This window comes from Phalangium opilio, unplaced genomic scaffold (genome assembly GCF_054372755.1).
Source record: "Phalangium opilio isolate 3A_F unplaced genomic scaffold, DU_Popi_V2 ptg000092l_1, whole genome shotgun sequence".
NCBI lineage: Eukaryota > Metazoa > Arthropoda > Arachnida > Opiliones > Phalangiidae > Phalangium > Phalangium opilio.
In genome coordinates, this window is record NW_028324197.1 from 130127 (window position 1) to 155651 (window position 25525).

Here is a 25525-nt window from a genome sequence, read left to right on the forward strand (position 1 = left end):
AAATCGGTTCTGTCGCTGCGTGATGGGCAACGGGCCCATCATGTCGATCCCTATGAACTGGTTAGGACCAAACGTAGTTGTGTTGGACAGCATCTTACCAGGAGTCTTACAATTCCGTGCCTTATATTGTTGACACGTCACACATTGTTGAACGTAGCGTCGAATGATAGGGCGAAATTTAGGGAAATAGTAACGGGCCTGGATCTTTCGTTCTGTGGCCAACCGGCCTCGATGGCCAGAGACGGGATGGTTGTGGTACAAATCCAATACCCGATGATGCAAAGATTCTGGGATCAAGATCTTGGAAGGTCGAAACGTTCAGTGTTTTCGCCAGATAAGTCCATCCTCGAGTTGTTATAACGGGTCGGGTTTCCCTTGACGTAAGTCTGTTAGAAGACGAGCCCAGCAAGGTTCTTTTCCTTGAGCGGCCCTAATTTCGTCCTTGGATAGAGGTTCGACTTCATTGTTGTCCGATGCTATGAAAATACCCAAAAATGTTTTAATGGGAGTTTTAACGCTTTCCGTCAAGTCCTCAACGGGTCTAGATAATGCATCGGCCACCCTGTTTGATTTCCCCGAACAATGTACGATGTTAAAATCGTATTCTTGAAGCTCGATGGCCCAACGAAGTAGTTTGCTCTTCGGGTCCTTAAGGGTGAACAACCAAGTTAATGCCTTATAATCCGTAATAACGGTAAAATGTCGGCCTTCCAGGTATGGACGAAATTTCCGAATCGACTCAACGACTGCCAAACATTCCTTCTCAGGAATGCCATAGTTCTTCTAGGCCCCTTGGAACGCACGGCTATAATAGGCTAATGGGACTTCCTTGCCATCCTGTATCTGAGATAACATAGCACCTAACGCGTGGTCACTCGCATCAGTGGTAAGAATGTAATCACATTCCGGATCGGGAACGCGTAGTAAAGCGGCGTTGACGATCTTCTGTTTGATGGTGTCAAAAGCCAATTGTTGCTCCTTCCCCCACGATCAAGGAACATTCTTTCGGCGTAACTGCTGTAAACGCACTAAGACGTCAGTGATATGAGGTATAAATTTGGCGTGCCAGGTCACCATTCCCAGTAAGGTGGACAGTTCCTTTACATTTCGGGGTGGCTTTACCTTCCAAATGTCCTTGACCTTATCATCATCTATGGCGATACCTTCCTGGGATACCGTATAGCCCAATACCTTTACTTCGTGGCAGCCGATTTGGCATTTGGAGATTTTTAGGGTGAGGCCAGCCTTCCGGAGACGGGACAACAGATACCGGATAGCCTGGACATGTTCGTCCCAAGTGCGTGAGACGATTATTATGTCATCCAAATAGGCCACGATCCCCAAGTGACGTCCATGCTTTAGGACCTTATCCATGAGGCGTTCTTGAGACCAAAGGGCATGACCTTAAATTGGAATTTCCCTTTATGTGTGACGAAGGCAGTATATTGGGAACTTTTCGGATCCATCGGGATTTCCCAGAATCCGGACCGCAAATCGAACTTGGAGATAAACAGTTTTTTCTGAAAAATGTCAAGTATATCGTCAATTCGAGGCAAAGGATCGGTAACAGTGATATGGTTTAAGGCACGGCTAACTACACAAAAACGTCCCTCCGAACAATCTTTCTTTGGCACAACGATGGCGGGACTAGCAAAAGGGCTATTAGAAGGGGCAATGACATCCAGGCGTAACATCTCTTCTATTTGGTCCTCAATGATCTTCCGGGTCTTGAGGCCCGCGTGATAAGGACGTTTAGAGATGGGTGTGGATCCAGGGAGTAGTCGGATCTTGTGTTTAACCCAGGTAGTGCTTCCGATCCTGTCGGTTACGACGTCTGGAAATTGTCCCAGAAGGGTCGTTAATTCCTGACGTTGTCCAGCTGTCAACGACGGTCCCATAATGGCGGATATCTGCTCCGTAATATGGGATGGCATGTCGTTAGAAGGTTGGTGTGGGGACCCCATTTCATATAGGGGAACGGTGGTTCCATGCATATGAAGCACCCGGTTCCCCCAGTCTGCGATCACATGATTATTGACAAGGAAATTGCTGCCTAACACGATAGGATAAGTAAGATACTCGGCTACATCAAATGTCATCTCATTCAGATACGTCCCATTCTCCAGCTGTCCGTTGATTGTTATCGTGCCGACCAGAGGAAGATCGGTCAAAAAGCCTGTAGCAGTGATATCCTTTCTTCGAACCATATGGGGTAATAATCCCAATAAACGTAACATTGATAAGTTTATGAAACAACAGTTAGATCCAGAGTCAACAAAAGCGAGGTTAGTAGTTGCTAATAGTTAATTTTATGCCATATCCTTTACCGGTAGTTAACAAAACAGGATAGGAATACCGTAGTTGCCTAGATCCTGCGGCAGCGGCAACTTCCCTTAGTTTTCCGGAGGGGTCGGAGATGAACGAGCCGCTTCCCGACCAGGAGACGTCGGTCGTGGGGGTGTGCGTTGGAACCGAGGATTCAAAGGTTGTACCCTAGTTGGCGAAGTGGGGGTCTCCTGATTACGACCACGTCCATTACCGCCGGGGCGGTTCCGTTGATTGCGACCGGCATTTCGGGATATATTCGGTTGTAAGTGTTCTTTCCGGCCCGTTGAGTTGGAGGTAGTAGAGGGCCATGTTGATTCTCGAGCCATAATTCTCCGAGCCTCGTTTTCGAAAGTGTCTCTATTTTTTTACATTTGTAAACTTTTGTGTTGGTACAGTTATCAGTCTTCTCCCCGATAGAAAATTAGCGGGCGTTAATGGCCTAATTTGGCTCTCCCGGGTCTTCATAAATGTGTGTTATAGGACGGGAGTTTATTGTCGCTTCAATTTCTATGAGAAGAGACTCTATTTCTTCGTATGTTAGGTGGGCTCTTCCAAGTATCTTGCGGAGGGGTTCCTCAACGGAACGCACCATCCTTTCCCAAAATCCCCCCACCAGGGGCCCTATCAGCTATGTATCTCCATTTTATTTTTAAACTTCCATAATACTCCATTGCTTCTGGGCTTCTCATTTTTTCTTGCAAGATTTTTAGATCCGCGTTTGCGCGTTTAAAGACATACCACTAACCAGAAAGTACAGAGATGTCACTAAAGAGGAGTGGGTGAAAGAAAAAGTTCTTCCGCCAACTCAACCCATACCAACAACACTTACTCCGAATGACGATTTAGTGTTGAGAATTAAACACGTGAATCTCGAGAAAGCTATAATTGAACAGTTTATTCAAGAACATGAATAAATCACGGACACGAAATCCGTCGTTTACGTGACATTTTACTGGCACTAAACGAGTGATTTGAAAAACATTTCAAAAGATTAAAAACGAAATTAGCGAAATTTATCAAAACTAATCTGTTTCACAAAAAAACCTGACAACCGATTTATTGATACAGTTGACGGAAAAGGTGTCAAATAGTTGTATAACAAAAGAATAGATTTGCATTAGATTTTATAATTCAACAAAAGGATTAATCCTAACAAAAGAGTTGGTGCGTCATTTCATCAGGTGATTTTCAACAATGACCTTGGGTCTTTGAAGATGATAGGAAAATATTTCGTCAATCAAATATTGACAGGTGTATTTAAGGAATGTTAGGAGTAATAGATAAATAGGTTAAGTTTACTATTGTATAATTTATTAACTCGGAAGGTGTTAAGGAGTTAAGTACAGAAAGGCTGTCGAGAATACGTCAGATCTTGGAGATTAACCCCTAAAAACTAGTTATTTTACTATTTATTTTATTGATTTTGGGAATGCTGGAATTCCTTAATCTCTGGTTTCAGATCTTTGACATAAAAATACGCTTACAGTCTAACAAAGGGAGAGCCAAGGACAATAGATTTTTCGCAATAGCTACGTAAAAAATTTAGTATAAAAACCCCTTGACTCAAGAGAAGATCTTAAAATCAAGAAGCTGGCAAAAGGAAAATTGGCGTAACTAATGAACGAAAAATCAACGGTAGATTCCACATTTTGAAAGAGTTGTTCCTATCAACGGGGTTCGTGAACGGTACCCTTGATCCTTAGATTCGGGTATGTAGGAAGCAATCGGTAAAAAGTTTCACTATTTCTACAAGTACATGGGAGAAGTTAATGCCTCGTTTACCCGTACTAGCAGGCTGGACGCTGGGCCATGAAACCAACAACTTTGAAATCGTTTTAAACGATAACGCAACAAAAAAACAACCGTTGTGGCGTATCACAATACGTGTCACATTAAAGCTTTGTAAATGAGGATTCCATCCACTCGTGCTAGCTACAGGGGGACTGCTATGAAGCGTACCCGGCGGTACGTATAGAGCTGCGAGAGTCCCTGGATGACCCTGTGGGCAAGAGAAAAAAGAGGGTTAATAAAGTATTGAACGACTGATATAAAGAATTAACTTACCGGAACCATCGACAGTTCAAAGCGAAGAGGCTGTAATAAAAATTATAAAATTAAAATTAGATAAAATCATAAAATAATGCTTGAAAATTCACGCGTGGGGAATAAAGACGCACTTATTATACACGACCTGCCGAACATGATTCAGCAGGTCGTGCATAAATGCGTCGTCCGCCACGACCTCGGCGATTACCGCCAGGTACACTGTGATTTGGTAAATCACGCTGTAAATAAATAGCAATTGTAGTTTTATGCTTTAATGAAAAAAAAAATAAATGAATCATTTACAAGTCCCCGTTGATATTCAGATCATCCTCTCCCGGCCGGGGCATTACTAGCCATGGGTAATAAATAGCCGGGAGAGACTGATATGGTGCTGGTGAGGGTGGTGGGCTAGGCTGCGGACTGGATTCCGAGAAGGTCACGATCGGAAACAGTGGGAGCAGATTGATACAACCGACGATGAGCACGTACCCGTTTGTGAGATATTCCATTTACGGGCTCTCTTGACCAAAGAGGCCTCGCAATTATCAAGTAAAACTACGGCGAGGCGGTTAGCAAGCTCACCTGCGTCTGCCTCAGTTTGCAGAGCTGGTATGGTGAAAGACGTGAAACGTCCGGAGGCAACCTTTTGGAAGTGGGTCCAATAGGCCGTACCTCTACCATATCATTTCATTTTAAAACTTGTGTTCTTGGGAGTGGAAAGTTTAAAATAATGGAAGACTTCCCAATTCCAATGAAATTAGGTTCATCCGACCCGTTTTCTAATTGTTGTTCGTGTAGGTCTGTGTGCACTCGGGCCCATGGGCGCCTAAGGTGTCTATGCAAGGCAATTGGTGTCGAGTGCACCGATCCATGTAACTGCGGGCTTGTGTGCAAAAAGGTGCTAGTTCGCAAAAAGCAGCAAATTCCTAGAACCTCACGCGCCTTAGACCCTTAAATATTGTGGGAAGAGCAGGAGAGCCAACTCGGGATCTGATTGAAGAAATAGAAAGAGGTAGCGAGGATTCACATTCCCAAGATGAGGATCCCAATGAAGATAACTCCATCTTCTTGAGCCATCTGGTTATTTGTTAAATTTTCCTCCATATCTCCGGTTCACCATATTTCAGCCAATGTGAGGGCAGTGAAAGATACGCGCGCATGCTACAAAATGTACAAAGCGAGAACTCTCAGCCTTCTACCCCTCTTCATTATACCTCGTTTTGAATAAGCTTCCCAAACCAAGGGTAAACGCTCATTGACCAACCCTAAGTAACACGCACACACTTCTACTAAAATCAGTTTCAAACTTCCATGTTTCTTTCATACAATTTTAGCCTAAAATATGAATGGTTGATAATATTCAATGTTTTAATGAAATCATTTTACGTGAAAACAACCACCCTGGCCTCGGAGACGCACAGACAACAACCGAACGAATGAGGGAATGTCCCCCTCCTTCCTCACCCGCCACGCAGGGGCAACTGTACTGTCTTTGAGGAAACTGTATGCCTATGCCAACAGCGCCTGAGAATGAGTGCTTTCGTACCATCCAGGGCACCATTCAATGTGAAACCCTTAGGCCACAATTTAAATTATTTTGTTATTAAATTATATTGACGATGGGCCTCAGGGGCGAGTTAATTCTAGAGAGGAATTTAGACATAGATAACGCAAACTTGAGATTTCAAGCTTACTCGTATCTATGTCTATCCCTCTTTGGGTTCCCCGGCCTTGGCAACAGGATGGTTTTGCAAGCCTGTTGTGTGCAGTATGTATTCGTTAATCATTTCCTAGCCCTGATGGGAAATACCGAGGGTTCCAACCGGGAAGATTTCCGGGGTAATTGAAAGAGTTGCCTGAGGTGGAGGGGAGGGAATATCAGGTGCTTGTAAATATAAATAGATTTTTGTAAATGTGTACATAGTTTTATGGTCTTCATATTTGTAATAATTGGTAAAATTTTAATGTTTTATTTGTAAATATGTTTATAATTTTGGTTTTATTTGTAAATATGTTTGTAATTTTAATGATTTCTTAGAAAACCTTTGTTTGAATTCATACACGTCTTGTAAATTTGTTGCAATGCACTCACGTCTCTTAAATTTGTTGCAATGCACTTATATAAATAACATTTTTGCCTATTTAGACTAGTGGCGGTAGAGAGGGGGTGTAAACTGTGTATCCATTCCTCTGGGTGCGCTTTTGTAAGAGGGGATAATGTACGCGCTCGGTAGGGGGATTACACTGAGCTAAGAGATGGAAGGGTCTGACGTATATTATAAAGTAACTTTAGAGGATGTTTTCTTACATGGTATATAAATTGTGGCTAAAATAGTACGTATAATAGTGTAGTATCTTAATGGAATTTTACCGTGCTAATATATTTTGGTTGAGTCATGCCTTAAGAGTTTAAATTTTTATATAATAGTTAAACTTTTTCTGAAGTAGTGTAATTTCTGCTGTGCCCACCCAATAGCATTTAAATTAAAGGTTAGTTGTGAAACTCCCGAAGATCAAATAATTTAATAAATGTTACGATGTGATGTGTATGGCGTTAAAAGGATAAAATAAGGTTCATAGCAATTTTTTTTTTTAAAAAGTCAAGTTAGAGAGTCCCGCTAGAGCAATAGCAGTGAGGTTCTATTTATATTTCCACAGAAACTGACAAATTTATAAATATAGATATCATAGGCTTTAAACTGATAACAATGTTGTGCAATGATTCAATAAAAAATGCTTCGTCTCCCCCCTCCCAAAAAATGCCTTAAAATTTAGACAAAACTCAACGTGTTTACGGGGAAATAAGAAACAGATGAAAGGGGTTAAATTCTGTTGTTAAGGTTCGACCCCCTTAATGTCATAAGACACCTGTAATGTCCCAATTAAGCAAGAGACAAAAAATTCCAATGCATCTATAAAACTGCTAGCCATCTTTTTTTAGGGACCAAATTCAGCCACGCCTCCCAAAAGCCATAAATCACATTAGTTTGCATTATGTTTAACTGAATTTTGTCGGTACATTTTAAATTTTCCCTGTATATCTATGGAATTACAGAAGATGTAAATTATTATTTTCGCTCTGGTCTTTGGTAAAGTAAATGATTCAAAAAAATGTTTTTAAAAATATGCAGCTGGTGTACAGAACTAGGCAATATCTTCTTTAAGTTTCCAATTGAAAAAGAAGGGGGAGGGGATTGCAAGAGCTGTCGAAGCTCACTATCGACCAAACATCAAAGATATCCCTAATTTAAGATTGGAACCTTGCGTTGAAAAAACATTCATTTCCGGCCTATTAGTTTCTTCGAGATTTGGATGGTACTCTAGCGTTTGTAGTAAGATACCAGTACGGGGTGTGCCTTTAACTGATTCCGTATGTATCGTACACTTTTAAAATGTTTAGATACCCTTCCCTAATGGCGTTAGCTTGTTATCGAATTTATTCCCTAACACGGTTGCCTACTGCCTAGTAAGTACACCTGAATGGAAAACTTCACCTGTCAATATAGCTAAGCCTAAACGTAGGAGGAGAGAACGAAAAGAGTGCTCCTCGCCATACCTACAATTTACGATCCACCAAAGGAGACCCTCTGTAATGTTTTTGGGTGAAGGGAACCAAGACACTCTTTTCATTTAACCTTTGGAAATTGTAAGAAACCTTACGATTACCGAAAGACTAATTGATCTTGCGCATACGCGCGATTAAATAGTTTTACCAAATGCAGTTGCAACGGCAACAGAAACCGATCCAGGCATCAGGGAGGTTGGCCAGGCCCAACACCTGCCGCAGCAACAACAAGGCGCCGTAGGCAAGCAGGTGGGAAGCCATTAATCGGGTAGTAACCCTAATATTAACGAATAGTTAATAAAAAGCGAAGAGAAAATCGTTTAGAAGCTTCTAAATTTCAAAATTACTCTCCTTATTGGTGGCATAGTATTTCTTATAATTTTCCCAAGTCACTTGCCGGTAGTTTTTTTGATGGGAGAAAAAAACTAATTGGGATTATATTTTTTTATCTATTTTTAATATTATTATTTTAAATTAGGTGGGTCTCTAGTGCCAAGGACCTAATTTTATGGTAGTCGAAATTTAACCGAATAGTCAGTTCGGTATTTATTTGATTGAAACGGTTAACCGCGCACCTCCAAACATTTATTCCCGATAATTTTGAAATTATTAAATTCGATCATTTTTACTATCATATTTTTTTTCTTACGCTATGATTCGATGTCATTCGATTTGCGCGCGGGGTTGGTGGCGCCTTACTAGCCTATTAATAGCAAGGGTGATAATTTTTAATTTACTTTGGAGGGGTTTCGTGGCGATGGTGGTGGTGGTGGTGTCGTCGTCAAGTCAAGTGATCGGCGCTTGGAACATCCGTACTAAAGTGTTTCGAGTAATTTTGATTAATAACGTAAACATTTATTTTTAAAATTTCCTACTTCTGTTTTAATTCTTCGGATGGTGTGGCTTGGGCTGACGATGCCGTCACCGAAATATTTTTTTAAACTTGAAAGGATTTCTGGGTGGCCTTTGTGTCGCGGACACCGAGTCCGTGGCCGGAAAATCAGTACTACGGTGTTATAATTAATAACTGAAATTCCTACGTGAGTATATAGTTTAAAAAATTTCTTACAACCGTTTTAATCGTTCGGATGGCGCGGTTGTTATGGATGATGAGGCTGGTGACGTGGACGGAAGGTAACTAGCCATTATTTTGTTAAAGAGAGACGCTAAAAATGATAGTTTAATTAATTATTTAAAGAATATTCAAAACGTTAAATTATCTGTAAAAAATAGGGTAATTCTTTACATATTTTGCGTTATTTTTCGCCACTTCCGTTTTCTTTTTATTCCCAATTTTTTTTTCATAGATCATTTCCTTTTTCTCTGCAATTTTTTTAATTTTTATCTCGTTGTCCTTTTGTTCTTGTAAAAATCGTTTTTATCGTCCCTGGCCATATCGATCAGAAATCTTTTGTCTATTTATTTTAAATCGTAACCCCTGCAACAAAAATCAACTGCGGTGACAGTACTGAATTTTAAATAGCTGGACGGTTTTTTGGATAACCTGATTTGTGACTTTAGACTGTACCCTACAGTGCGAAATGTCCGCCCAGATAAGTGTCTTGCTATCCCAGTATCTACGCACGTTTACTACGGTTGATTGCAAAATACACTTAATGGATACGAAATCGGTAAGCGAATGGACAAGAAATTTGCAATCAAACGGTCATATAATCAGCAGGAGAATGAACACGAAATTGGTAGTCTAGAGGACACGAAATTTGCAATGAAACGGTCAGAAAATCGGCAAGTGGATGGACGCGAAATCAACTGGTAAACGGTTATGAAATCGCAAGGTGAATAGACGCAAAACGGCTTGCTGATGGACACCATGACGGCTGGCGAATGGACACGATATCGGCTGGGAAAAAGACACGATATCGGCTGAGAAAAAGACACGATCCGGAAATTTTAATCGGAGAGCCCTTTTGTTCGCTTTTTCGAGGAGATTGTTTAGTTCTTTAGGTGAGAAAAATGACTCGTTATTGAAAGAATCGACTAAAAATATATATTTATAAAGAAATAAAAAGCGAAACGTACCGCCGTTGGAACGATCCGTATTTCCAATAAACTCCGTGGTAAATTTGATTAAAAATTCTGGTTGACCTTCGAGACATTTCGTCGCGGACTCGACCATCGCGGCGCTTCCGGATAATTTCGCTCCTTTGTCTTCGAAAACCAACTTTACCTGACATTTTTCAATTTCTTCGGCGACTAAAAATCTTTGTAGAGATTTCTCTATCTTGACGAATGTTTCTTTCATAGAAACTATCTGAAATAGTAATTGAATTAGATTTTCAAAGTTACGTGAGTTGGCCGTACCGTCACTAACGATTTTCGCGAATTCCATCGTTAAAGGGCTGAAAAGTTGTCTATTTGTAGCCATCAACGTGGCACCGGCCAAATTGTCGGGAACTATGTTGGCGTATACTAGTTTTTGGTGGCACAAGTTTTCCACGAAAGTTTTGACGCCATTCGGGCACAAAAGTTTAACCCTTTCTTCGTCGAGGGGAAACGGTATAGACGAGACTTCTTTATTCTAAACCCGGGGGGAGGGGTAACGGTAAAAAATGTTGAAATAAAGTAAAAATAAAAGCGTATATCGACTTAGGAGCTGAATACGATTTTCAATGGCCCTAACGCTATTTATGACGTCGATCAAACAGTTTTTAGGGGAGCTACACTCTTAGAAATATGTGTTCAAACTTGGACGAGAAAGTGTGCAATAGGCTGCCACTGAGACAGCACACTTTTTTGGCCGAAATTGAACAAAAATATATCGTCCAATATTGGACCCTTTATATCGGCCAAAATTAGATGTTAAGTCGTTCAACTATGGATAAAAAAGACACAAATTTGAACATTTTTATAATCTAAACTTGCACATTTCTACCAGAAGCGTTCAATTTTGGTAGAATTATTGTTGAATTACGGGGCTTTGATCGTTCAATTTTGGGACTCTCAACGTTCAATTTTGGGACTCTCAACGTTCAATTTCGGGGGTCTTTTCGTTCAATTTCAGGGTTATTAGGGTTCATTTTAATCGCTATTATCGTTCAATTTCAGAGCAATTATCGTTCAATTTAGGTTTTTTTTCGTTCAATATCAGGGCTATTAACATTCAATTTAAGCGGTATTATCGTTCTATTTCGGTTTTTTTTTCGTTCAATTTAAGGAGTATTATCGATCAGGTTTGGGGCTATTATCGTTCAATTTCGGGGTTTTTTCCGTTCAATTTCAGGGCTATTAACGTTCAATTTCAGGGCTATTAACGTTCAATTTAGGGGGTTTTATCTTTCAATTTCAGGGCTATTATCGTTCAATTTAGGTTTTTTTTTTCGTTCAATATCACGGCTATTAGCATTCAATTTAAGGTGTATTATCGTTCAGTTTTAGGGCTATTCATCGTTCAATTTCGGATTTTTTCGTTCAATTTAAGGGGTATTATCGTTCAGTTTTGGGGCTATTAAAGTTCAATTTAGGGGGTTTTATCATTCAATTTCAGGGCTATTATCGTTCAATTTCGAGACATATCGTTCAGTTTCGAGGCTATTGTCGTTTTATTTCGTGGGTTTTATCGATCAGTTTAAGCCCTATTATCGTCCAGTTTCGGGGATTTAACGCATAACTTTGGGGCTTTAATCTACCCATTTTGGGACATTTAACCAGTAATATTGTAAAGCTATTTGATAGGTAATATGAAAAGGTCACGTTTAAGATGTCTTTCTGAAATATTTATTTCAACATACATACATTTATTACAGAGAAAGCATGTTAATTGCATTTAGCATAGCGTTGGAAGTTTTTCCGGAATCAATTTTGAAGACAATTTTTTGTAGATACTTCCTTGTTTTCACAAGTGGTTTCGGATATTGCATATGAAACACGTAATATGCGGCAAAAACAGAAACTGCACCTTCTTCGGTAGAGCCAATTTCAAAGATTTCAGACTCAACTTGGACTTCGGCTGCAGCATCAAGATAATTTATGTCCGAAAACAAGATTATAGGGGTAGCTTCCTCAGGCGTCTATAAAAAGGAGCACAAATTAAAATTTATGATCAAGCAGGATTTAGAATTTTGAGAAAAAGGTTTCAAAATGCAAATCTCACATCAGCAGTAAAAAACAATTTTGTTGATTCTCCAAATAAGCACGGTAATAATAAAATTGAAGCCCGTATTTGCAATTCTGCAAAACATAAATAAAAATATATTACTGATAAAAGTTAATCGCAGCTATGTTTGTATTTACCTTTAAAAGCATCATCTGACATAACTTGACATTTTTCTTTTAAAATGGACAAAATAGCTTTAGCATTTTTCTTTTTCTGCACCAATTGCAAAATTCTTGTCGCGATGGGCTGGAAATGTAGGTAGAGAACCTTTTCAGCAGATGGGTGAATGTTACACAGCATATTCAGTTCTTTAATGAGCTGTGCAGAAAGAGGGGTAGTTCATTAGCAAAATTATACTATTAAAATACAACGAGAAGCTAAAAGCCACGGCCAGATAGAGTTCTAGGCAATCAACGAACACATTTCATAATGGATTTAAAAATGTTTCAACTACAATAGATTAGAATTGATACCATAAAAAACGGTGTCCGGAAAGTTTTATATTTGATTCATGCTAATCAAATTACTTATAGTGGAATATATTTAGAGAAGGCCTGATAAACACTACTTTTGTATGCTTTTAGTTTGTTAGTTAAAGGGAGGGTGAAAAGGAAATTCATGTGATTTTTAAACTATTCTTCTACTAATTATAAGACCTATCTGCAAAGTAAAACATTTATTCAGAAAATATCCTAGAATAATTTTTAAAATCAAGAAAGATTTAGATTTCCCCGACAAATTAAAGCTTGAACGATCAATCGTGTAACGCCCTGCCCTTCAGCTAACAAAGTTTTCACTTTTGTCACATCCTGGGCATTGTTTATCACATCTCGTGCGTGTAAAGGAATAAAGGCACGTTGTTACACGATTGGTCGTAGGTTCAAACATTAAATTGTCCGTGAATTCTCAATGTATTTCGATTTTTAAAATTGTTCTGTAATTTTTTCTAAATGTTTTACTATGCAGATAGATCTTATAATTAATATTAGAATCGTTATAAATCGCTTGATTTTCCATTTCAACCTCCCTTTAACACTATCTAATATAACTTCCATCATCCCTTAAAATAATTATTACTTTGTTTTTCTTCGACAAAACGGGAAACATCCTAATTACGTCGGGCACAGAATGCTGGAAAGCATATTTCTGTCTATAAGCAGCTGTACGTTTCATTTTTTCTTCAATTAAATTCTCGTTGGGCTTGGATTTCTCCAATTCTTTATTCATAGCCCATAAATGAGCTTGTATAGTTTCCTCATCTTCGGCTATACTGGAAAGGTTCTGATGAAAGAAAAAAAGGCTTGTTAGGATTAATGATTATATTTCTATTTTAGTTAAACACAGGACTCACCAATTGAGTTGACCTTTTTATTTTGGGCTCTTTTGGCTTGGGTTGACTTTCCTGAGATTCTTCATCTCCTGTGGGATTTTCCTCTGCTGGAAGCTTACGTTTTTTTGCATATTTTTCTTCATTTCTTCGACCATCTTTGAACTACTGTTTTTAGCCCGTTCGTGACGGTATTTAGTTTTCAAACTTTCGAGCCACGTGTTCTAAAAGTATTTAATATTAAACAAAATGAACATCACATCTAACTTATCTCTTTACATATCCATTGTTGTTTGGGTGCTTTAAACTGTCTTCTAGAAAAGGGTATTTCTCAACCAAAGCACTACAAACTCTATTCCGTTCTTGCTTTGTCGGATACCTTAGAATATTACAATTAAGCTATATTATCAAAAGGTACAAAAACGAGCGAATGCACACTACTCTTACTCTTTGTATCTACTCATGTCTTCAAACAAGATTCGTACAATTTGGGCCTTGTATTCCCTCTTAAATACATGGGGATTCTTGCTCTCAATCATTTTTCTAATAGTTTCCGGGAGTCTAGGAACTACATAAGGGCTAGGAATGGATAATTCTTCTAGGTCTGTTGTAGAAGAGGCTTCTCTGCAAAAGGCTTCATCTGTCATCGACTTCAGAGAATCATTATTTAATCCAAATGATTGACCCGGGTTTGTTATGCTCGAAGAACTAAAAATTTGGAAGAATAATTTCAACGTGTTTATATATTTTAGATGAATATGAATTTTTAATACCTAGATCTTTCCATACGGATGATAGTGCTTGTTTCTTCCAAAACAACATCATTTGGTTTTGAAACCAAATTTAATTTCGACCTATTTTCGGGTAACCCACTATCAAAGTTGTGGTTTACGAAATCATTGAAATCCTTGTCCTCAACCTGGACATATTTAATCTTTTGATTGATTTCAAGAAGAGTCTCAAGTTCTTGAATAAATGTTTCCTTGCTGACATCACCGCATTGAAACACTAATTTTTTTTCCTTGCACGTAACGTGATATTTCAAATGGTTTGTTGCCATCCTTAAAACTCTAAACAAATTTTTGTTTAGACATCATTTTCTTTAAAAGATGGAAATTAATCTCTGCTACATAGTTTGTGATTAAAGACTAAAACTGCGTTTGCGTCAATTTTATATAATTCTAAGGCGTAGTTATCAATTTCCTCACCGGGGGAAAAATACACCAGCCATTACTTTCATCCACGCAGTAAGCATTGTAATGTTTCATAAAGTTTGTTATTAGTAATGGCCGACAACATATATACCATTTTTCAGTTATTTGTACAATATATTAGATTTTCACACATACTGGGAGGTCGTCACTATTCACATTGAGGCAATATACATATCCTGCTTTGTATGTTATTGAATTAACGCGAATGGTGGAGGCAATTTGAGTAACTTTCGCGTCTACTAAATATTCCATGTACATTCTTAAATGTTCTTTTAAACCAAACGGAAGATTGGAAAAATTAATCTTCATTGGGGTTACAAATGAATCATCTTCAAATCCCGATTCCCCACTTCTTTCCCAGCATTGAAGTAACTGATGCCGTTTAGAGACTGTGTAACCAATGTTCCTGAAATTTCTAGATATAGCAGCAAGTTGTTTAAAATATTGATGTTTCGCTTCGAAGCGCATACACCAGAGACGAACTAAAGGCCCAAATTCGTAAATTAAGCGAGGGTAATGAATCAAATAGTGTCCCTTTGGAGTGAATCGGGAATTTGGGATTTCATTAAACATACAATTGAAATCGTATATCAAATCATATAAACAAGGAAGCCATTCTTTTTTATTGCGGGGGCTATGATTATTTCTCCAATTTCAACTAAGGTTAACAGTAAAATCCAATATTGGTCATCAACAGGGAAAAACGAACCGAACATGAGAGGGAAAAACGTTAACATACATTTCTTTTGGGACGCTGTGCCAACGAGTGTACCATTGCCAGAAAGTACACTCTTGGTTATCGGTACGCTTCGATTTTTTACATTAAGTTCTCCTAAGGGAAAACTTTCTAATTTCGCATTTATATCATCCAGAGAAATATAATTTTCACTAATCATATGGTTTATACACAGTTTTAGCACCCCTCGTAGAAATCATGCATTATATCTGGGGGCAGTGACTGGGTTACTTTGAAATGCGGTAACACGCAAAATGGGGAAGAGCTTTTTACTCCATATATTGGAATGTTATCTGGATTTTCACGAATTGCCTCTAGATGGTATTTATGAATATCCTCACTTCTAATAATCATATCGTTTTCGTCTAATTTCTGAGATAAATGTTCCTTCTTGGTCATACAAAACCTACACACTCTTCCAGAGGAAAATGATTGAAGGAACCCACCTACACCGTGACTCGATAAATTGTCCCCAGAAATGGTTGCTAAAGCCCCAATTATTTTTTTACTTCTTATTTCACACCCTTGAGTTTGTAAAAGCTCCAAATCTTCCAATAATGGCTTTAAACATTTATTATAGCCGTATTTTTTTAGGACGGGATATTTAATAACCATAGCTAAATTAATGCTACTAAATTTGCTTCTGTAGGCAGGAATAAAATTTCCAATTGCATAATAGATCAAACAAATTTTGTGCTTCCCCCTTTTGGCCCCTAGTGGATTAACAACTTCCACCTCATCCAAATAGAAATGAAGTCTTAATATTTTGGAGTCTACACGAAATAATGGATGCGCTTGGCAAATGGCACCATCTTGATAATCTACCATATAGTTCACATTTCTTTTGTCCACTTTTAAAAAGTCACTCCACACGTCATCATGCGCTAAAAGATGCTTAAGGACTTCAATAACAGGCACATAGCTTAGGGTATCTTTGAAAATAGACTTATTGACTTTTCTAGTTCCGAGGGTGTATTCAATATGCTCTACAAGATTTAATTGTTCTTTGCAATATGTATGTAACCTGTATTCTGACTTAATAATAGATGTAACCCCAGAGGTAATTTTTTTAACATGGAAATTTCTACCAGATTCGTCGTCACCTGGCTTTCGTAGTAAGTTAAATGACACCTCAATTGATTGTTCCAATAGATCGGTGAAGCTATTTGACATACTTATGGCAGCTGAATTTGGTATTTTATGTTTCTCGCGTATTCCTAGAATCATTAAAGCAGCACTTCTCTCAAGGTCACTAATTTGTAAATCATTATTCACTATTTCCTCATCCGCAAATTGTTCACTATCTTCTAATTCTGAATTGGAGTCGTTTGCTAAACATCCAGGAACAGTTACGATACTTTTTCCTACGTGGTTTCGGTAAACATGACTTTTTAGCGACACATATTTTTGAAATATGCGTGTGCAAGGTTAGAAGGCACATTTAAAACTTCGATTAGGTTCGTGCGAGTGAAGCACAAACAAATGTTTTAGCCATGACTTATAAGACTGTTTTTTCACCCTGGGGTGAACACAAATAGAGCACGCAAAAACCATTTTGAGGTCATGAATTGCAACCTTTCAAAAACATAAGACATTACAGTAAAGACACTTCATTGGTGGAAAGATCTTAACTTAAAATTAAATTTGATTTGAAAAAATTACAACAGAGCTATTGCTAACTTTAGCCGGCCTATATTATATTCTAAATACCTGTTACATGTTTAAACCCATTTATTTGCCATTTATTTGTAAATGCTACAACTTGGGCTATGTGTGGTTAATACTGATGGCTTAAAAATTGATATCGAAATCTGAACACTCTAATTAAAATTAAAACATTCCAATCAAAATCTAAAAATTATAATCAAAATCAAAACATTCTAATCAAAATCTAAAAATTATAATCAAAATCTAAACATTCTAATCAAAATCTAAACATTCTAATCAAAATCTGAACATTCTAATCAAAAAGTAAACATTCTAATCGAAATCTAAACAGCTGATGGTTTTTGCAGATGGACTTTTTAGTTAAAATAGTTTTTTTATTAATTATTTTTCTCCCAAAACTCTCTCACTCGTCACTCCTCCTTTAAAAATATTATTTCGTCGTGTCACCTCTCCTTTGAAATCTGTGGCGACGATCGGCGGTGAAAAGTCGTTGCCCAGAAAGGCAAACGCAGGAGTGGCCGCATTCCACTCCCGAGCTAACTAAAAATAGGCTTACCAGGGTAAAGTTGGGTTTTCAAAAGCCCTTGTTCACGGTATAAAACGAGCGGGAACGAGAAAAAGTATCGCTTCGATTTTTACCCTCAACAAGCGCCTTTGAAAACCAACCTTTCGTCCCGTGCGAGGAGAGTGTGGTGAACAAAGCCAAGAGAGGGTTGGGGAATGTACCCCCCGCGGGCCCGCTACCCCTTTTTTCTTTTCAAGCAATTCTAACCGAAATGGGCAGGAACAAAGATCTGGCGCGAAAAATTCCACTCAAATATAGTCTTACGAAATTAATTATTTTCGTAATATCTAAAACCCTTAGATTAAAATTTCAGTATGAGCGCGTACCATCGATCCGTTTCAAGGGGTCAGTTACAGATTACAAATCCAAGAATTAAAGCTAGTCTATATTAACTAGTGATTTAATTTATTAAATTATTATTCAACTTAGCTGCTCCGACTGCTCTTAGAGCACTCTAAAAGTCATTGACACAATGAATAAAGAACATAAAATTCACATTACACTACTCTATTTCTAAACCAAATTATATTTCCAGCCGGAAATAGAATATATATAGAATACATGGATAAAAAGCTTACCTTAACTTATGTAGGGAATTCTTATTATTATCGAAAATTTACTTTGTTGGTAAGTAAAAATGATGAATGTAAAATTAAGGAAAAGAAATCTGGAAAACATCGATAGCTAGTTTTTGCTATACTACACTTCGACCAAAGAAAGATGTATGAATATTCTATCGTAATTATTATCTCTTCTTTCGTTGGACGAAGCATAATTTAATTTAAAATTTTGAAGCCATACCTTTAATGAAATGCAGATATTCTTTTCTTCTACGAACAACTCTCAAAATGGCGCGAGAATAGCAAACGTTGTGATCACTATATGCAGAGAAATTTCATCAAGCTAAAGAACGGTTTTCTTGTTCACTACTGTTGAGTACAAGTTCTACTGGCTAAGTAAATGGTCAAAAGAATTTCCGAAAACTCTTTGAAAAGAAGTCTTTGTAGTTATTTGGTCACGTGACAGCTACTGAGGCGCCGAGAGGTACCTCTGGATATGGGTTTTTCTTTGTCGTTAAACCTAAGACTTAACCTGAACCTTTCCTCGACCCTCGGCACAGTGACACGTTTCAATGGAATTTTTACTTGTTGAAAGAAGTTTGACTGACAGGTGGTAACGCCTTCGTCAATACTAACCAAAAGCACTTATAATACCGTATTTTCCAAAAAAAAGGCTTTCTCACAAATATGTTTTAACGTTTAATTTAAATTCTAACGTTTTAGTTAGATAAAAATTTAAACCAATTTTAAAGACCAATAATGGCTTTTTAATAATAATGTTCTCGACGATTTTTGTTGGAATTAATTTGTTGTGTTATTAGTTTTAATTGTGTTACTTTTGTATTTCAATTTCTAAACCTTAGTTGTTTTCAACAGTGGGAGAGCGAAATTAGCTTAAGTTCAATCTACCAGACTGAAATAGTAGGTGTAGAATTATACGTGTAAGTTGGGTGTTTGGCAGATTATTATTAAATCGGTCAAATCACTATGTAAAATTGGCCAAACCAACCAAATTATTCAAACCAACCGCTAAGCCAAATCACAAATACGAATAAAATCACTTAGGTCAAAGTACTCAAATTTAAAAAAAACGTGGAAGATAAAGGCCACCTGCATGCTTGCCCATATCTTACCTTAAAGCTTTATAAATTTAATCAGAAAAAAGAAAAGGCTTGTGCATTTGCACATTTTTTACCCATATTGAACGGAAAATCAACCAAAGTTTTGACTTTGGAATGTATGTACCAAATTTGAACAATTTTTCAAAATACGCCTAAAATTGGATCCATTTGTGCAAGTTTGGACTAGCTTTGCACACTTTTTACCCATATTGAACGGAAAATCGACCAAAGGTTTGACTTTGGAATGTATGTACCAAATTTGAACAATTTTTCAAAATACGCCTAAAATTGGATCCATTTGTGCAAGTTTGGACTAGCTTTGCACACTTTTTTCTGAGAGTGTAGAGTCCTGATGGTATCCCATTGTAAGAGCACGCTTTCGTCAAAAACTTTATGGCGAAAGACTTCTTCTTCCACGAATGGTTGAAGATAAATTTTGATATAGAAGGCACCCTTGACTTTTTCGAGTATATCGGGCGTGGGAATTTTCCTAACGCTCTTCAATTGGCGAGCGCTATCCCGAAAAACTATTTTTTACGATTTAAAAATTGGTGCAAAATTAAAAATTACATTAGACTGTTATATTACTTTTCACGGCATGTCCGCAACTTCGGTCGGATTCACCCGTTTTGTCAGAATGTACTAGCTTTAAGAGACGACAAACTTCTTCTAGCATTTTTTCCCTAGAGGTGTCTTTTTGAAGATTTAGTACTACGTGTGGTTCTTCCTGTTCTTTAACGTGGCTTAGTCTATCAACTTCATCGTTTAGAAGTTTTCTATATATAATTGAAATTTAGCGTTAATAGATAAAGGAAAAATAAAAGACGCAAAGTTTCTAAAAAACCTTCGTTCCGAGGATGCCGCAAAAATTTCGAACGCATTTTCGTCAGTTTCAATATTTAATTTTTTTACCGATGGTCCCGTCGTTGACGACGAAGCGGCGTGTGACGCGAAGGGAACGTTTCTTTCGTTTTTGACTTTTTCTGAAGAGAAACAAAGAGAGCGTTGAAAAACTACTTTGTAAAAGTATCGTCGAGGATGAAGCTAAAAATCTCGCGTATAGGTTTTCCATTTCGATTTCTTACCCACTAGCTTCGTAATTTTTGGTTTCAAAAATTTAATAGTCCGCGTTGAAAGCGAACTGACCTTCGCCACTGCTTGAAAAATTTTCGGTCCTGAAACGAATAACGGAAGATAAATAATTGAAGACTGTACGCGTACCGAAAGGGTTCGTCCCTTTTTCTCGAAATTGTTTAACGATAAAGTCGCAAATTAACTCGTCATCGTCCCTCGAATATTTCTCCCGAGATTTTCTTAAGATCCAAAAAAAAATTGAGAAAAAATAATGTAAATACGAAAGTGGGTACCGAGGAATACCGCGTCACGAAATTAAGCCAATTAAGGAAAACTATTTTATAGGGTTCACTAGTATACTTACGTCAACTACGGAGATGAGATTTAAATTTTAACGGAATAAAAACTTATAAAAGTGATCGAGCTCTTAAAAATACCATTTACACTTACTTTTCTTCGGCGTAGGCTTTACGGTCGCCCGTTTCTTCGTCCGAAGAACGCGACGATTGTTTTGACCTTTGGAAAAAAATATACGTTTAGCGTTATTAAAAGGGAACAGCCCTCTTCTTCGTCCTTATCTTCTTCAAAGCGAAGAATACGGTTAAAGTTCTCCAAAGGATCATCGATTTCAGGCGGTGCTAGCGTATCGCTGTCATCCTTCGTAGAGGCAAAAAATCTTCCCTTCAATTATCTTCATCTTGATGTAAATTTTCTTCCTCCTCATCCTCCGTATCATGAAGAGATCTCCATTGTTGTTTATCCGAATAGGCCATTATTTGATTTAATTAAGTTTTACAAGATACAATTAGGGTTTAATTAAGTTAATTTTGAACAAAAATAATAAAGTAATTTGTCTTAATTCAATTCATTAACGTTAAGGATAATTTTATTTCGTGTTTAAGATTTAATTAACTTAAATTTGTTACCAACGTGGAAGCCAAGGCTTAACGTCACGTGGGGGCGTATACCAACCATGACAAACAGTATTTTATTAAGGGACTCACCGAGGCTTAAGGCCTATTCGCTTCGAGTCCCTGTTCGGGCGCCATTTATGTAACCCTCAACGGTAAATTTTAACTAAAAAGGGAGCTTCTCCCGAGGGCTATAAAAATATTGATTGATAAAGACAACTTACGGTTTAAATAATAATACTTTATTTTTGTTGAATAAATGAAGAAAAAAGGGATAAATCCCGCAACCTAAATAACTATTACTAACTCCGTCTTGGGAGAAAACAAAACAATAGAGAACCGTTCTCCTTGAAAGACAACCGTTGACTGTGTATCAAAAATACAACTTTTTGCACAGTAAAGCATTTTGAAAGGGGCGGGGCATGTAGAATGGAGGCAAAGCCCTGCCAGATACAAGGAGTGGAAGCTCCGAGGATTCTGGCAGCCATGCTATACTATATATAATTAAAAACTTGTATATAAAAGAACTGCTACTTCATGGATTTCTTATTTTACTTTATTGTAATGTAAATTTAAATTTTAAAATTTCGGGAGCTTTCGGACCTTGGTCCTTCAGCCGTTACTACATATGCTATAAAAATACTGGCCACGCAGCCGGTGTGGATTCTACGGAACAGTGGCTTATTACTAACTTGTCCTTAGAATTAGACCTGAACAAAAGAAACTCTTCCAGTTCAGACCAAATTGTTAAACCAAGAAGACCAAGGCAGAACGCCAAGCGAAAATCTAAAGGGACGATGTAAAACAGAGTAAAGTTACTAGAGTTGATAAAAATGGCAAAGAGGTTTTTGAGGACTATTTCAGTATATTACAAACTGTAGTTGAATTGAATGCTAAAGCGTTAATGGGGATAGCAATGACATTGTCCAGTCAGAGTTTGAAAATAGTGATGCTAAGAACAATCAGTATTCGAAAAATTAAGTGGCTGAAAGTGAGAGCATTGCGAAAGCTTCAATTAACGCTCAAAATGCCTCCTCAAGGCACTAAAGCAATCAGAAACTATCATATCATGCCTCCTCCTATCTTCCAAACGATATATCGCTGAAAAGCATAAAGGCTTCAAAAAATCTGAAGAATATGTTCAGAATGTTGATGAAGAGGATGTCTTAGTGAAGACCGATGATGAAATTTCTCTAAGGATAAATCATTGAGGATGACAAAATTTCATTTTATAGGGACGAAGTTGAGGAAGATATGCCAGAGAAGAGTATCCCAGAACCTAACCAGGAAAAGAAAAAAGGCTTGAAAAGCAGCTCTTAAAGCAAAGCGCGGGTTCAGTGGCCTGGGACCTATGTAAAAATGAATGTTCAAAATTTATAATATGTAGGCAAAAAATAGGTCAAGCTGTAAAAAAAACCTTATCTATGATTTTTTAAAACGAATTGTAATCTAGTGACTGAAAAGATAAGAATGGTAGTATTAATTTGGGTTTTTGAATTGACGCGTTGTAATTTTAGCTCTTCTAAATTTAAATGAAATAAACTATCGTTGTTGATTTTAAATTCGTTGTGTGCTTTTCTCGAAATATTACACCCTATTCTCAAAAAATCTAAAATAATTCGGAATCCTTATGATGATTCAGATCGGCCTCATTCGGAGTGGACCGAAAAAACGTATTCTCTAACCCCAATCCTTATCGTCATTCGGATACTTAGAAATTTCTCTCATTCTAAATTGACGTCACTTCCTCTTAAGCCACGTGTTGTTTTTTCCCATCACGTGAGACTGCATGTGGTACTTTTCCGCTTTTATGTGGCACTGATTTTCACAATGGAGGTTGGAGAACCGACCATTGCTACTCCAACCAGCCGCGAGATTTCCGGTGGAGAATCGAGCGGAAACGAAGAAATGGGTTTTGTGCCAAACTCCGTTGCAGATTCTACAAAAAGTATTTTTATATAGCAAATAATTTAGGCTAATCCTAACATTTACTAACAAGTAAAACAAATTTATAGAATTCAATGAGGCACGAAAAAAAGAGAAGGGTCGAAAGCTGCAAAACGCCCTATGAACGGGCCGCGGAGCATTTGGGGGAGACCAAAACTGCCGAAAATATAGAATATGGAGGCATGCGGAAAGCTCTAGAGTCGATAGCCGCGTCCCAAGCAAAACTGGCTGAGGCGGTAACGACGTTGGCCAATGCCTCAGTTAGGCAGGCTAATGCCTTCGAAATAATTGCGCAGGCCTTAAGGGACAGAGTCTGAGCATTGGCGAAGAAAAAAACAGCCCTTTTAAGGGCTACTCGTCAATATTATACTGTCAAAATAAAGAGTTAAATTTTTTAAAAAATTCAGTCGTCACGCATGATGACTTGACCGTCGGATCCCTTGTGACGAGGAGACTAGTAAAATAATGAACTCTTTATTTTGGCGCTATATTGTTGGCAAGTGACACTTAAAGTTCCGATTGAATCTCATATATATGCTAATGTCGTGAACATGTGCGGAGTATATTGCCTTCTCGCGGCAAGTGTCGTAAACTTGCTTTGTAAGGCCAAAATATACACGCTTCCTTGGAATAATACCGTTTTAAATTTCACGAAAAATGTAACTTATCATAATATAATATTGGTTTTTTAAACTAACCATCTTATTACATTATTACTTCCATTAAAGTAAACTTTAAGTAAATGTGTAATGATTTAAATGTCAAAACCATAATTAATAATTTCCAAATTAACTAAAAATATAAGCATTTGCAAAGGAATATTTAAAAGAAACGTTTTCGAGAAATATGAAAACCTTGAAACCAATTTTTTTAATAACATGATAAAGGAAAAAAATCTTAGCCCTATCAAAATGAAAACGTATTAAAATTAATAATTTCTAAATTAACTAAAAAAATGTAATATTTTAAAGAAACGTTTATGAGAAATATGAAAACCTATAAACAGGGAGGAAGACATTAATGAAGATACATTTACTTCTGCATGTAATATATCAGGTTTCGAAACAAAAACATATCTTTCCAAGAAACAAATGGCGATCCAATTCACTTGGCTTCAGACTCTCTAGTCTTAACACATTTAAATAATGGAAAAATTTTGACTTCCACTCCCCTTAAATCAGAAGTGCTAAAATGTGTGTAGGAAATTGATAGAAAACATAAGTCGGTTACACTTGAAAAAAAGGATTTTTATAACATAGACAAAGTTGTCTCCAGAGAAATAAATTTAATAGAAATAGGAAGAAATATTCCACTTTATTGCCTGAGGAATATATCTCAAACTCTAGATTTAACGATTCTATGCTTACATTAAAAGTTGGATATGAAAGATCTCGTACTAGCAAAAATATATAATATTTCATACAAAAAGTCTGGGAGAGCGATCTTATGGTAGGCTTCTACGTGCATAGCACGAAATTTATCGAGCAGACGACCAGAGAGAAGCGCGTGTACAATCTCATTGGTTAAAATCTGACGCCTTTCAATCACGTGGTTGAATAAATTTATTGATAGTAGTTTCCAAATATCCTGTGTAACTGTAATCTTCTTTGGTCGTCGACTCGTCGTACAAACTCATTGAGGACGTTTCACAACTTTTTTAATATTATTCTCCGAATAATTTGACTGAAAGGTACAAAGCGGTAAAATCTTAATCACTGAACTTATTTCCGTAAAAGTTTCATAGTAAAATTAACGCGAATTATGAGAGAATAATCAGTATACGTATTTACGGTAAGCCTTGGCTAATTTCGGCTGGTATTGGAAATTGGAAACTATGGATTCATCAAAAGCTACTCAGTGTAATTTTTACCTGAAACAAACTGTTGTCAAATCTGTGCTAGTAAAACCGGAAAAAAAGCAGAAATTTGTTCAAACAGAGGGTACGATTCAGACCTTTGACCAACAATTTAAGAAAAGTAATGTTTCTCCTGAGTGTGATTGTAAAAACGAACCCAAGTTGACAAATGAAAGGTCAACGCAGTGCGATTTCTATATTAAATTTCTTCGGACGGCTGAAACACAAACAAATATTTGTGCGTTAACGGAAAAAAACCCCTGCAAAAGAAAACTAGACAAAGAAACGTCAACTGATGGAGAACTACAAGTTAAAAGACCTAAATTTGCCGAATGTAAAACATCTGAATCTCTAATTCAAGCTTTAAATGTTTATATCAAGAATCTAAATAGAAGTATGGTATAACTAAATTAACACCTGTTAACACTGACATTAAAATTGTAATTAATTGCTTTAATTTTAGGTGGCATTTGCCTATCTTATAAAAAATTCAA

General features: G+C 37.3%; 3 protein-coding genes and 1 long non-coding RNA gene across 10 annotated transcripts in view; all 4 read right to left on the reverse strand.

The window, feature by feature from the left end:
- Positions 1-1638: 1638 nt before the first annotated feature.
- LOC149640875 (uncharacterized) lies at positions 1639-10205 on the reverse strand. Of its 7 annotated transcripts, none has more exons than XM_089850566.1 (8): positions 9186-10205; positions 9009-9105; positions 8815-8945; positions 8677-8754; positions 8088-8216; positions 7935-8009; positions 4393-4422; positions 1639-4327 (listed from the first exon to the last, which is right to left on the reverse strand). In XM_089850566.1, exons 5-8 carry the CDS (start codon positions 8198-8200, stop codon positions 4261-4263), a joined length of 285 nt encoding a protein of 94 aa, XP_089706692.1. In that variant the 5' UTR covers positions 8201-8216; positions 8677-8754; positions 8815-8945; positions 9009-9105; positions 9186-10205; the 3' UTR covers positions 1639-4260. The 7 variants fall into 7 exon arrangements, 4 of the variants coding, with proteins under 4 accessions (XP_089706692.1, XP_089706691.1, XP_089706690.1 ...); XM_089850565.1 differs by having other exon boundaries at positions 8589-8754; XM_089850564.1 differs by lacking the exons at positions 8677-8754; positions 8815-8945; positions 9009-9105; positions 9186-10205 and having other exon boundaries at positions 1639-4026; positions 4111-4327; positions 7931-8009; positions 8088-8145.
- A 1457-nt stretch (positions 10206-11662) lies between these two features.
- Positions 11663-14373, reverse strand: LOC149640876 (sterile alpha motif domain-containing protein 3-like). The gene is made up of 9 exons (XM_089850526.1): positions 14300-14373; positions 14154-14252; positions 13828-14088; positions 13660-13759; positions 13405-13545; positions 13131-13334; positions 12191-12371; positions 12051-12127; positions 11663-11967 (listed from the first exon to the last, which is right to left on the reverse strand). The coding sequence occupies exons 1-9, from the start codon at positions 14371-14373 to the stop codon at positions 11698-11700; spliced, it is 1407 nt and encodes a 468-aa protein (XP_089706652.1). The 3' UTR covers positions 11663-11697.
- Positions 14374-19099: 4726 nt separating this feature from the next.
- LOC149640877 (uncharacterized) lies at positions 19100-22295 on the reverse strand. The gene is made up of 7 exons (XM_089850527.1): positions 22250-22295; positions 21922-22015; positions 20769-20834; positions 20391-20557; positions 20089-20227; positions 19833-20020; positions 19100-19771 (listed from the first exon to the last, which is right to left on the reverse strand). Exons 1-7 carry the CDS (start codon positions 22293-22295, stop codon positions 19527-19529), a joined length of 945 nt encoding a protein of 314 aa, XP_089706653.1. The 3' UTR covers positions 19100-19526.
- Positions 22296-22648: 353 nt separating this feature from the next.
- The window catches only part of LOC149640878 (uncharacterized), a 43067-nt gene continuing 40190 nt past the window's right edge, over positions 22649-25525 (reverse strand). The window contains exon 3 of the long non-coding RNA XR_016372092.1: positions 22649-22771. This is a non-coding gene — a long non-coding RNA (uncharacterized LOC149640878). The remainder of the gene's footprint in view (positions 22772-25525) is intronic.